At 37.0% G+C, this 13,925-nt stretch overlaps 1 protein-coding gene across 5 annotated transcripts in view; it reads left to right on the forward strand.

Annotated features, from left to right (window-relative positions):
- The window catches only part of PPP1R9A (protein phosphatase 1 regulatory subunit 9A), a 135,560-nt gene that overhangs the window by 88,383 nt on the left and 33,252 nt on the right, over window positions 1-13,925 (forward strand). For all 5 annotated transcript variants that reach the window (XM_085227469.1, XM_085227468.1, XM_085227470.1 and 2 more), the window contains exons 6-7: window positions 3,893-4,028; window positions 10,525-10,680. In XM_085227469.1, the coding sequence (XP_085083595.1) occupies window positions 3,893-4,028; window positions 10,525-10,680 (292 nt within the window). The remainder of the gene's footprint in view (window positions 1-3,892; window positions 4,029-10,524; window positions 10,681-13,925) is intronic.

The raw sequence follows: 13,925 nt of genomic DNA on the forward strand, positions 1-13,925 counted from the left end.
TTTCAAGAAGTGCAAGTCTGCAGATCCTCATTTAATAAAAGCTGGAAGTATGCAGAAAGCCATATACAGTGTGCTTTAAGATCATTAAATGCTGACTGGATTGCAGGAGATGTAGGTGTTGCCAATTTCAGTAGAATGCTTTTCTTAACCACCAGCAGCTTAATTTTCAGTTTCTCCAGATGTTATATTCTTTTACACTTCCTTACATCCGTGATAGGTTCAAGTAGTAATTATGTTCCTAGCTCTGTCCCTGTTTATTTTAACACTGTAACCACAGAGAATAATATTTCACAGTTGGTAATTCAGCTAGATCCTGTGCAGCTGTGAATATCAAGGTCAGCTCAAGCCTTCTTCTCAGTGCTGTTCTCTTCTTCTCCAGTTTTACGGACATCAGGAATAGTCAGTAGTGGCCTGAGATTTAGTACAATTGTGCTTATAGTACAGCTTCACAGATTGGCCTGGTTTTATTTTGCTTTTCTAGCTTTGATAATTAAGGGAAATACTGTCATGATGAGTTTAAAGGTTTTCAAACCCTCATTTGTCTCGTATCCAGAAACATAACCAGCTTCTTAAGGATATTATTGCTGATAGAATTTATAGGTCTTTGTTGTAATACTTGTGGCCCTTGAGACTAATTAATCAAGACTGAAATGCATGTGCTTAATTTTTGTGAGGCCAAGTGATGGGAAATACATAATTAGCCATTTCACTGAAGTGTGCAGATGATGGTTCAGTGACTAATTTTGTGGTCACTGAATCACAACCTTATGTCTCTTTCTCATATTTAAACACTTCAGATTATGATAGTTCTTATATCTAAAGCCTTTCTAGGCTCAAAGATCTATTCATGCTTAGCATTTTAATAACGGCCTCTTTTATAGTTTTCTAAGAGAGAAATATTCTCTCTTTCACTTACAAATTTATAATGTATGAAGTACTTTAGTTATCATTTAAACAATTATTATATATAGTTTGATATTCTTAAGGTCGTGGGATGCAGTGTGGCAGAAGGTTTGATTTTGTATGTAAAATTTGTAATTATTTCCCATGTCACGTTCATTGTACAAGTTTGCAATTCTAACATCAATCATAGATTTAATGCTTCTAAATGTTTACTTTCAGACTCTTGAAAGATGTTTCACCTTAAAGCAATAAATTATAGGAAAAGAAAAGGTTACTTGCTGTATGGGGCTGCTGAATCACGGCCTGAACCTCTGATTGATCACCTGAGGCGAGCAATGAGTCAGCCACGGGAGCACAGGTGAAGGCAATTCTCCTGTGCTACCAGAAGGGGTGAAGCCTTGCTCCACCTCTCCTAGACCCCATTTAAGAGCTGACTGCCAGTGGGGAAGGATCTCTTCTGGAGATCTATTCCACTGGAGTTTCCTACATGAGCCCAGGATAGGGTGAGTGTCCTTTTCTGCTCCAGTATAATAATTACATAAGCCAGGCTCTTGAATATACTATATCATCTGTATATTCACTGATTGTACACTTGCATAATTATTTTTTTGAAAATATTTGTTCTGTGCTTTGAGGCATTTATTCATGTATATTAATAGCCTCAGGTATCATCTAGGAACTTCATTTTGACACGTGATAAAAGTCTTGAAAATTACATCACTAACATGAGAATGGCTGTTGGATGAGAAAAAAGTTAGTAACTTGAAACATTTTTATTTCCTACCTACACATCCACGTCTGTATAAAAGTACTAATGCAACGCAGCCGTAGAATCATGGAATGGCCTAGGTTGAAAAGGATCACAATGATCATGTAGTTTCAACCCCCTGCTATGTGGAGGGTCACCAATCAGCAGGCCAGGCTGCCCAGAGCCACATCCAGCCTGGTCTTGAATGTCTCCAGGGATGGGGTATCCACAACCTCCTTGGGCAACCTGTTCCAGCGTGTCGCCACCCTCTGTGTGAAAAACTTCCTTCTCAGTCCACATTGTCTCTGCAGTCCACAGTATCAAAGAGATTCCTAATGTGGAAATGGGAACTCTTCTGCTGGAAACCATAAAAACTTCATTTTCAAGTATAAAAACTCCAAAATCTTTGTGTGTTAGTCCCAAATAGTCAGGAGTTACCATACTTCATATTGTTTATACATTGTCTGTCCTGGATATTCAGCGTAGAAGTTAATTTTTTTGAAGTAGAAGAGATAAATGCAAATGTTGGTTGAATCCTTTTTTACTTCATGTAGCAATATTGAAAGTTCATTGTTCCTCCCGTGTGAGACTGAAAATATGGCTGTTTTAGTCTTTGTAATACTTGGCTATGAAATTAAAATTCAGGGGAACAGGATCTGTCTATGAGTCAGTGTGCAGAGCAGATGAAGGGGCCACAAAGAAACATCCTTTTCCTTTCAGCCCTGGGTCTTTATCATTGCTGTCATATTTTGTAATTGTAGCATATGAGTGCCAGACTGTGATCTGCTTTGATTAAGATTAAAATGGTGATGTTACTTGCTTTAAAGCTTTTTCCTATTTTTGCTCTATTTTCTATTGATGTTTTTAAACTAAGACTTTATTGCAAATTATTTTCAGAGAATTGTCTCATTATTCTGCATAGAGTCATTCATTCTCACCTTTATCCTTTTGGAAGTAATTATTGACTCACATATTTTGATGTTGAAATAATCTCCAAATTGTGTTCCTTTCTGTAGTGCCTGACTTCATAGAGTTTGAAAAATTATTTGCCGTAGGAAATGGGTTCAGATTCATCCACTCACAGAAACTTGACATTAATAGCGATAAACAGAACTAATCAAAATAATTCTCTTGCACAGGATATAATGCACTCTTCTACCTCTCATCCCAATAATACATAAAATATGTCATTTTGAGCCAAATGTTGTGGAAACAGACAGTTTAGCGTGCAGTATGTCAACTGACTGTAACTTCTCTGCTCTGCATAATTCCTTTTTCGTTTGTGATTGCCTAATTGTTTTTCTAGCCTGCTGAGAAAATCTCCTTGGCATCTTTAAATTGTGCGTTTGTTCAGTAGTTTACAGTGTTGGTAATGCATAATGAGTGCTCATAATTAAAACTACAGGTAGCAAAATATCTAACTATGGATATGATGTTGTGCTGAAAAATAGTGTTACAATCAAAGCCAATTCTGGATCTCAGTTGCAGAAAGCAAAATTGGAAAGCAGACATGGAAATCTTAGCCAAGAAAGAGACGGTGCTGGTGTCTTTTGTTAAGCCAAAGAAGCACACTTCCAGTGTTCAGAGACAGCTAACAGTGGAGGAAATAAAAGCTCCCTAGCAACAGAAGTTTGTGAAATAAAAGATTTAAATGCAGTTTAAAGTTAGGGAAATGGTATCTGTCAGATTTAAAAATGTAGAAATCGATTCTCTGTCATAGCTCAAAGGCAAATCAAAGAGCTCAGAAATGTTTTCAGAGTGCGGATGGGGAAAAAAGTTTCTCCTGTGCATGCTCCTTTCACTGCTAGCTGTCAGAAGCTTGCACTGTTGGTGTGCATCTGGACTTTCATAGGCTTCTGAGAAATGTCTTGCTTTTAAGGGAATGCAAGTGCTGATACATTTTTTTTTTTTATTAATGGCCCTGCTATAGGTTTGTATCTGTGGAGTTCCAACTCTGCAGATCTTTTTTTTTTTTTTTTTTTTTTTGCTAAATTTGGATTGCAGGCTGTAGTCGTCACTGACACTTGTTTTTTTTTTTTTTCTTGCTGTCAATATGGCAGTGCTGGGATCAGTCTTGCACACAGTGCCCTTTGGCAAATGGAATCCGCAGAACACATGTAAAACAGCTACACTCATGTAGTTTTGCAAAAAAAAGGCCAGTCTCTATTCTAAACAGAGGTAAAAATAAAGAACTTTTGAAAACAATAGGAGTGATCATTTCTTCAATGGTGTCTTGTCTAGGTTTGTAATTGGCCGAGAAAAACCAGGCCAAGTGAGCGAGGTTGCACAGCTGATTAGCCAAACTTTGGAACAAGAACGCCGCCAGAGAGAGCTCCTGGAGCAGCATTATGCGCAGTACGATGCAGATGATGATGAGGTAACGTGCTTTCCAATGTTTCAATCTGCAGAGGGTTTTAATGCTCTGCTTTCTGTTCTCCTGGTTTCTGCTTTTCAAGCGTCACTCAGAGGTCAACTTTGCACATCTCCATTATCCCTGCCACTGATTTTTAGATTTTGGTGATAAGCCCAATGTGAAGAACAAAGCTTTATAACATGGATTTAAGATATTTATTTTGTTCCATAAAAACATATATAAATTTGGTTGATGTCTCTGTAAATTATTGCTCTTCCAAAAGCATCTGCTTTGTTTGAAATTAGGGAATAAAGCTGGTTTGCTTGTGCATGTTTTAAAACATTCTTTTTCTGTGGACACTGGTAAAAGTCACCTTGCAACTGTTATTGGGAAGATTTAAACTTTATTTTTTTTCCTAGAAGAATTAATGATGTTTGTGATTCAGAACATTAATAAATGTTCTGAAAATTCCAAGTAAGACTCCTCTTCATTTTATTTTTTTTAACCTATATGAACAGCTGTCCCACAGGACAGAAGCATTTATTGATGTTAATGATTGGTGTTTGATGTCCCAATGCAAGGGTTCTGAAGCGATCAACTCTATTCAGTAAATTTTCCATATTTTTTCAGTTCTCTTTAAATTCCCAGCATGCCTGAATTCCAAGTTACTTAGAAGGACTGATGAGAGATCTTTCTCAGAGACTACTGTTTCACCCCTCAATTAGCTGCTAGGTTACATTAAGGTAAAGGCAGTTGCTGTAGCAAACCACTTTCACGTAGCCTGGGCATACAACCTTCTTTTCACATTCTCTTCAACAATATTATTTGAAATTCCAGACTCCATGTATTAGTGAGTTTTTGCCCAAGCCAACATTTTTTTTGTTTGTTTGGTGAAGGAGAATATCATAGAATATATTGAGCTGGAAGGAACCCGTATGGATCACTGAGTTCAACTCCTGACTCTACATGGGACCACCCAAAATCATCATAGAATCATAGAATGGCTTGGCTTGAAAGTGACTCCATGGATCATCAAAATCCAAAGATAGAGAAGGAGAGACAGAGAATCTATGTGATGCATTTAATTCAGATTAGTTCTCTTTCAGGTCCTGAGACTAGGCTTATAAACAGAGAAATAGGAGAAAAGTACTCTGAAGTAAAAAGGCATACGTTTATTTTGAAACACACTGTTAGTCTAGCAGTTAGCATCAGAAGTATCCCAGAAAACTTGGTAAAAATTGTCTAGCCCCAGTGATGTCTTCAATCACTTCAATTTCCACTGATATTAATAATAGAATATTTGAATATGTATTAGATTGAATCGTATCATAGTGCATATTTAACTCATGGGTAGAAATTGTATGTATTTGGAATGAACATTTGTGTGTGGCTGTGTGAGACCATAAAGGCTAGAAAATCCATATTCTTTCTGTTTTCTCCTCAACATATAAACATGCAAGTATTTTGACTCCTGTTTATTCTAGGTCTAAAATAAAGTTGCTGAATGATTTATTGAAGGACAGCTATCCTTATCTCAGAAATAAAGAAAAGACAACTCTCTAGCTTTTGGAACAAGAACCTTCTTGTCACAGCTCTGTTCTGAGGATGCTGGCCATGTCTGTGACCATGAGATGTACATTTTGGCCATTAGCTCATGCAGTGCAAAAGGGACTTTTATGCATTATGTGAGGGAAGGAGGAGGAAGAAAGGAAAAGACATCCACTAGTGGAGATCCAGAGTGTCATCAGAGATCTCTTTTGGAAGGAGAAGTAATGAGGCTTCTGAACAAATGTAGAAGTGCATCCGTTCTCAAAAATAGCCTTGGGATCACTGAAGGTTATACCCATTTCCTCCATGACTGTATGGGTGACAAGTGGTAAGCCTTATTCTTAGAACAGACAGATATAGTTACTGAGGTATGCAGTGAGGCATGTTTGCCTTCTGAACAGTATTATTAAGAAACCTGAAGCAGTCCTGAATACGTTTCATCTTTTTCACCTGACTGTGCCTTCCAAGTAAACTCACATAACTTGCACCCAAGCAGTTACCACAATGGGATCTGTACTGTAATGCGCGTTAGCCACAGTTCAAAGACAGTTTTTGGTAACTACAAGCACTTCTCCATTTGCTGTCAAATGTGAGCATTGGTACTTGAGCTCACCTTACTCCGTTTGGTCAAATGTGGCTGTATGCATACTCCACTACCAGCTTTGTATTCTTTGGCTCTGGAAAGCACGCCATCCCCTGGGCAAAAATATGTCAGCTTACATGGTCTGAATGAATATGCGTCCACAAATGTACCAAAAAAACCCTACCATTTCAAGTCCATTTGCTCACACTACTTGTGATTCTGACTGTGTGAAGCTCAGGAGTATGAGAATTTCCAGTGTAAGGAGTGTCTTGCTGGTATGAGACAGAATTATACAAGAGTTGTTCACCCTCAGAGCTATCAAACCATCGTATTCATTTTCATACAGTGTTTAAAATGAGGAGGCAGGGATTCCAACTGCGCTGCCAAATAAATAAACAAGAAAATTATCATTATTCAACCCTCCACTGAGGCTGTCAAATTCTAAGCCTACTTTACCACAAAGACAGCAATGTCTTATCAGGTTTCCTGAGCAGGAAATCAGCGGTCTGAGTCCTAGAGCAGTTCAAGCCGAAGACCCACTCCCCTGAAAGCTGCATATGTTAACACAGGATGTGAGATTATTAATGTGGTGCAAAATTCTCTTCTCTTTTTGTCCAAGTCAAGTGGTTGTATGCAAGTGAAGCCTTCATGTCTTTTAGTAGCATAGATAGTTGTTTGAGTGTTTTTTTCATTTTTAATTCTTATTTATCAAGACAAGACATTCTAAGAGAAGAGCAACAGTAGGAACATTGAAGACAATCATGAGACACAAAAACAGAGCTTCAGTGTCTAAAATGCAAAGAATACATTGGTAAGACAAGATCTTTCAGGGTGTACAGTTTTTCTGACATCATTAATATGCATTAGTTCTATAAAAGCAATGGTTGATACTATAGAATGCTTTTTCTTTGCTCCTTTCAAAGAATTGAGTTTAAACTACAAAAAAATCAAATGAAGAGGTGGATTTGAGTTATTTTTATAGTTCAAGTGGTATTCTCTGATGGTGGGAGAGTTTCAGCACAAACAAAAGATTTAGTTTGATGTACCCTTTGTTACGGTGATTGGGAAAGGTCTGTCTGCATTTTCTTGGCTGGTGCTGCCACTGCTTCTTTGTGCTGGTGAGGATTCTGCCTGTTTCAAAAATTTACAGTGCAGTTAAACAAAGTGAGTACTGCCTTCTCCCTTCTAAAAGGAGAAATTGCAGTTCATGTTTATAAAGATAATTTCATGCTGCTTGCTGTGATAATGTATAGCAAAATTAAACAGCTAGTAGCAGAAGCTATTCCTCTGGCTGGGGAAACCTTGAGGTCTGTGTACTACTAAGATGATAAATAGGCTTTTGCTCACCTGTTTTGCATGAATGAATTCTGCTCACCTGTAAAGACTGAAGAGACTGAGATTTTGCTTCAGGAGCATGTAAGTTTTCATTGGCTATTGTACAAAAAATATTGTTGTCAACTAGGAAAACAAAATGAATTGCTCAGAGCCTCAAGCAGTTACAATAACAGCTGTTTCTTTAAAGAGCTTTGTTATTTTGGAATTAGGTGACCTTTGTCTGCGTCTAGCTGCTTCTTGTAAAACACTAAATTCCTTGTTCTAATTTACTGGCACAAGGTCTGAGCATACTACTTTTACCACCTACTTTTGGTAGGTTCACGTGATGTAAAAGCAGAGAGAATTCATCCAGGGAAAGTATGTATTATGCAGTTTACAACATCTGTTTCTTTAAAGCATACGTCGGTTCTTTTGAACCTGTTATTTGTGCTTTGTGTGATTATAAGATGGGGACATTGTCTTTTGAAGACAAGCAAAAGCCCCATTTATTTCTGTGCCATCTAATGTTTCTGTATTATCCCACTGCCTTGTTTACTACAGCAAACTGCAGTGTTTTGCTTTGATGACAATTTTTTTTATTAACTGAAGCAAAAATAACCTTGTCTGCTGATGCTCGGTCAAACAGTTCACAGCAGGGTTTTCCTTTATGTTTATTCTAATCTGCCTGATGTCCCACTTCAAACACTATGTCTCCTGAGGCCAGTAGAGCTCTTGAAATTTTCCCCAATATAACTTGGTTGCTTTTTTTTTTTTTAATTATTTAAATCTTTGGAGTCATCAGTTGGACCAGTCAAGATGTGGCTTGTTCCTTCCCTTCCCTTCCCTTCCCTTCCCTTCCCTTCCCTTCCCTTCCCTTCCCTTCCCTTCCCTTCCCTTCCCTTCCCTTCCCTTCCCTTCCCTTCCCTTCCCTTCCCTTCCCTTCCCTTCCCTTCCCTTCCCTTCCCTTCCCTTCCCTTCCCACATAGAAATGATAACTCTGTATCACCTTATAGATTTTTTAGGGATAATGACTGTGAATTTGACAGTACGTGAACTGTGCTAATGTTTTGTTCCCACGGTAATTCACTGAATGGGAATGCCATTGAGATTTTGGAGTTCTGCTTCTTGCCTGTCTGGTAGTGTGTGAAGGTTCTGTTGGATGTTCATGGAAAGAGCAGTATAATTTTCTGTTTAGACAGTAAATGCACATAGCAATGGAGGATTAAGTGAAAACAACAGTTATCATAAGCATAACTGGAGATGTGTGTGTGAGATTTACAAAGAATGATAAACTTGGTTTCAAGTACCATTTAGCTGTAGTGCTAACATGCCTGAAAACTCCAGAGTGAGATGAATTGTGCTTGGCCTTAAATAAGGGGAAAAGAAGCAAAAACATCTGCTCATTTTTCTGTTGAAGACTAGTAAGATTTTTAGTACATATAAAATGTGTAAAGTAAACGACTAGTGTATATTTGATTGCAGACTACGTAGCTATTTTTGTATAGAGACAGAGAGAGCTCTCCTAAGAAATTGCTCACATTAAATGTTTAAAGTATGGCTGGGTCATACATGATGCCTTGCCTTCTTTATGGTAGTTCTTTTAACATCAGAAAACTTCACCAAATCATTTTGTATTTTCCATGTGTTACAAGTTGATTTGCTTTTTAAAACTTTAGCAGTTTAAATAAAAAAGAAAAGAATATTGATTTTTTCATATGCTATTTATCCAAGAAATCGTGATGTTTATAATGCAAATGTGTCAGTCTGTTGTGGCTGCATGCATAAATCAATTCTGTCCATGTGTGCATGTAGACTTGTGAATCTACACTTAGTGTGCTTCTGTGAACAAATTCTGAGTTAGATTTATATAAGCCTAAATGACAGCTGAGAAGCTAAATTAAGGTAGGAGGTTGAGATTTGAACTGTTGTTTGGACATCTGAGTTCTCACCCTTGCTTTGAACAGTTCTTTTGAGAAAAGATACACTAGAATAATTTGAGCACTACTAGGAATAGAGTTGTGATAAAAGGATAATGTTCCTTCACATCAGGAACTTGTATAGTACAATCAAAATTTTGTGTTATAAGCATTACTGTATTTGAGAAGGAATTAATCCCTTCTCCCTCCTTTTTTTTTTTTCCTGTGTGTTTATCTGTTCCCATGCTTTATAAATCTAGAAGTGGTCCTGAAGGAAGTGTTTGCTTTCTGATACGTTTGCACACTAATTGTGATTTGTGTACAATATACTGTGACTCACAGAGGGAGCACTGCTGAAGCAGAGAGGTATCCAGCCACCTTTGGCATTGGGAGAAGAGCACAGGTGTATGTGTGAACAGTTTTAATATTGCCAGCTTTTTCTTTTGAATAATATTGGTTTTGTCTAATTTTGAGATACTGGTTGTGGCTTTTAGGTTTGTTAGAATTATATTTTGTCAGCAAATGATTCATGTCTCATAGGTTACCAGCCCAAGAAACACCCATGTTTTTAAAACTTTCCAAACCAGCTCCCTATGCAGAGTGAACATTCAGTAAGCTCTAATTTGTTCCTAAAGTATCTCTGATACTTGGTTTCTTTTTCCCACTGTAGGCTTTTTGTGGAGGTGGGACTTTTCTGTCATTAATTAGTATATAGAGAACTAAGCAATGAATTTTCAAATTCAGTATGGAATATCACCTCCACATGACTTTAAAAAGGCCGATCAATATCCTGTCCACCTATTCAGCTTACGTTTCTTTTTGAAAGAGTTTTCTTGTTAATACTGAGATAAACTGGGAGAGTTCTTCCTGTGGAAAGGAAAACTGTCTGTAGAAGAATGAAAACCACTCAGCTGTGTAGTCAGTAATGCCGACCCCTAGAAACCTGTAGTGCCTCAGACAATCTTTTGTTCCATGTCTTAATGATCTGAAGTACTGTTGTGGAGTTAGATTTTATCTTCTTAGATTATAGCAAAACAAAAATAGGATCTTTTATATGTTTGTGCAACATGCTGTATTTGCCCACTAGCTTAACTGCACTTTGAACAGTCTATGCCTAATAAGAGGATAACTGGAATTTTTTAAATGCTATAAAATTAAGACAGGGGAATATGCTACAGATGAAGAAGATGATGACATGGGACCGGTCCTTCCGGGAGGTGACATGGCTATTGAAGTGTTTGATCTTCCTGAAAATGATGACATGTTCTCCCCGAGTGACGTGGACACCAGCAAGCTTGCTCACAAGTTCAAAGAGGTAAGTTAGAAAGCAGAAAACATTTCAAAAATATGTTACTGGAGTTAGATTTTTAGTAATCAAATTGCTCAGTGTTCGTCAATTCTCTTGAATACTAGAATTGATTGCTAAGTGTTTGTAGCGTGGATACTTTTAAACAGCTGAAAACATTCTGCTTAAAGCAGTGGAACTCTTCAGAGTTACTTTGACAGCAACTTTCAAGTGACTGTTACACTGATGAAGGATAATTCATAACTTGATTTTTTAGCAAAAAAGTTATTCTGCCTCAGCACTTAGTTTGCATTAATAGTTAATTAATTACTAGCAGGTAGCTTTGCTTTTTTTTTTTCAACCCAGTCAAAAGTGATCATGAAAAGCAAAACAAATGCTAAATTTCAGTGAAAATTGGATTGTTTCCAGTTTCTGTAGCATTACACAGCATTCATCAGTATACTGCATTGATATGTTTTGCTGTGTGTTTAAAATAAACACTGGGGAAGCAAGCCTGTTTTGAGCTGGTGTTTTACAAAACTTCTATTTGGTAAAACAAAAGAGCTATGGAGTTTATTCAGCATCCACTGGTACTAACAAAACTTAGATCAGTGATGCTTATTGCAGTCACTGAGGTTGTATACCATACCAAGGAACAGAGAAACAGTCCTGTATTTTTGATTAGGCTTTTGATGTGATTTATTCCTGAACTTTCCTGAGCTGTCGTACAAGACATGAAACAGGTGGATTTTTCTATGTCCGGAGCAATGGACTTGGACAGTAAAGAACATGTTTGTTTCTAAATGCAAACCAAAGAGCTGAAAGTAGCCAAAACATCGGAGATTTGAGCCTCTGGGCCCAGACAAGTTTTAAAAGAGGGACTCAGTGTCTGTCTTTCTTCACCTGTCTCCTGTTTTTCCCTTTGTTCCACTCAAATCAGGTGTTTTATTTTCCAGATGGGTGCAATGTATATTCTTACCATTCTCCAGAGCAAGCAATATATAAAAAGTTACCAGTCACTAATGAAACTGTCTTTCACTTTTTTGGCGGTACAGTCTTCAGCCTCTGGATGCCTACAATAATAAATACATTATTGTTTCCTGAAAGTTTTTTGGTTTACTTAACTGATGAACTTCTCACTCCATATTTCAAGGTCCTGACTGTTGCATTAATTAGAAAGCTGAGTTCATTTTCTAATACCATGGATCATGCATAATGTTTATATACTTTCTCAATGCGTTGGGAGGGTGCTGCCATTCTGACTGTGCCAGTGCAATAAGCTGTGCCTAGGCAAAGCACAGGTGTAGTATAAATAGGACATGGACCTTTCAATAAATTACCTGTATCACTATGCCTGAATGTAATTTTAATCAACTTGGGCTATTGATGTATTTTAGCATATCCAAACTGATTTTCAGCTAACTGTACATCTGTAAGATTGAATGGCCTTAAAATGTTGATGTAGGGAAGATCAGACTAAGGGTCTCTGGAATCCTCCAGGTTAAAAGCAGATAAGAACCCAACAAGAAAACGTGAAATGCTCCTGTGGAAGAGTGGGCTCTTTTTCAGTAGCCCACGCAGTTATTGCTGTTAGGAGCATGCCACTTTTGTTCCACTGGTTGTATTTAACAGCACACAGCTGTATTTTGTAGAGGTTCTGGTAGGGTGAGTGCATGTATTTTTCTTGGTATTTGCCCTGAATTCCTTCAACACTAGAGGACTTGTTCGCTATCACCCTGCACAAGCCCACGCAGTGTTTTCTGGAATTGTATTTAAAGAATAACTGTTCTTTCTTCTTCCTACTGTGGAGATTAATGAAAGTATTAAACAAGTAGGTTGGACCTAATCTTTAAACATAATAGTTTGACCTAATTAGTTGAATTTATTCTTTGCAAAGAAAAATGTGCTCAAATACTTTGAGAGCACTCTTACTTGAAATGCTTTGCTCTTGGAATGGAAGTCAGAATAGAGCTGGGCATTCCTGGGTGAATCACTGAAATTCAGCATATCTTGTTTTCCTGGCTTTAAAACAGAAAAAAAAGAAACCAATTTTCCTCGTCTTCTTTGAGAGAAAGAGCTAGAAGCTTTTTTTTTTAGCTGTGATAATTGAAGAGAGACAAGATCTATAAAGAAAAGGAACATCTTATGTAAGAATTAGAAACTGTATTTCACATCATAACGAAATCTATGAAAAACAAATGATATTATATGTAAAAACATATAATGATATAAAAAAATCATTGATCTTATTGGATTTAATTGGGTAGTTTCTTTCTCACTGCATTTCCAGCAATTTAACATATACTAGCTTTTCATGACATTCCACCTTTTGCAGTCTTAGATGAATCCAAGCTATTTTCTCATAATACATATAAATATTTTAATTGTATTGTTTTGAAGAATATGTGTTTCACAACATCCTTGAAAATGAAACTTGCCAAAAATTATTCAAAATATCTCTTGTTAAAATGAAGCCTTCACAGCTTTATGTTGACTTAGAAAACAGAAATATGAAGTAGTATCTGCCAAGAACTTGTCTGGCATTATATAGGACATGGAATAATATATTTCTTTTTTCCTATTAGAAAATCTGCAGAGTCCAGATTTGCTTGTCAAATCATTTGCTTTGCCCATTGTTCAGTCTAACCCCTGCATGTGTTACTATTTCGCATCTATTCTGCAAGCATAATTAGTTCTGTTAAATTTAAAAAAAAAAAAAAGAAAAAAGGTAGATGTCCAGCTTACACATTTGTCTGTGTGTTTTGTAGATGCTCTGTATTTTTCTTGGTATTTGCCCTGAAATTCCTGACAGGAAAGTGTCTTTTTTCTTCTGCCTCAGTGGGGTCTGCTGTACCATGCACTGATTTAGTGATCTGACTAAGTGCTCAGTAGTCTTTAAAAAAAAAAAAATTAATAACAGAGAGTGTAAAAATAACCATTAAAACCATCTGTACCTGAGCAGATTGTCATTTATGCAACAATTTGGGGTTTCTGTGTATGCTATAAGCTGATAAAATGCTGCTTACTGGTTTGTGGGATTTTTAGAAGAAATGGCAATGGATTGCAAGCAGGTAGCCTGAGGTTCTGAGTCTTGGCCTTTTGATTTCATTATTATCTCTACAAAGGGCAAAGTCTAACTCATCTATCCTTGAGTTCACCTCACCCCAAAACAATGAGGGTTTGGTTGTGAGATTCAGTGACCTAAGTGATAACCTAAGCAAAGGTCTGGGCATTTATTAAACATGATAAGGTTTTGAGATTATTCTCTCTTAATT

Source organism: Meleagris gallopavo, chromosome 6 (assembly GCF_905368555.1).
Source record: "Meleagris gallopavo chromosome 6, MGAL_WU_HG_1.1, whole genome shotgun sequence".
Taxonomy (NCBI): domain Eukaryota; kingdom Metazoa; phylum Chordata; class Aves; order Galliformes; family Phasianidae; genus Meleagris; species Meleagris gallopavo.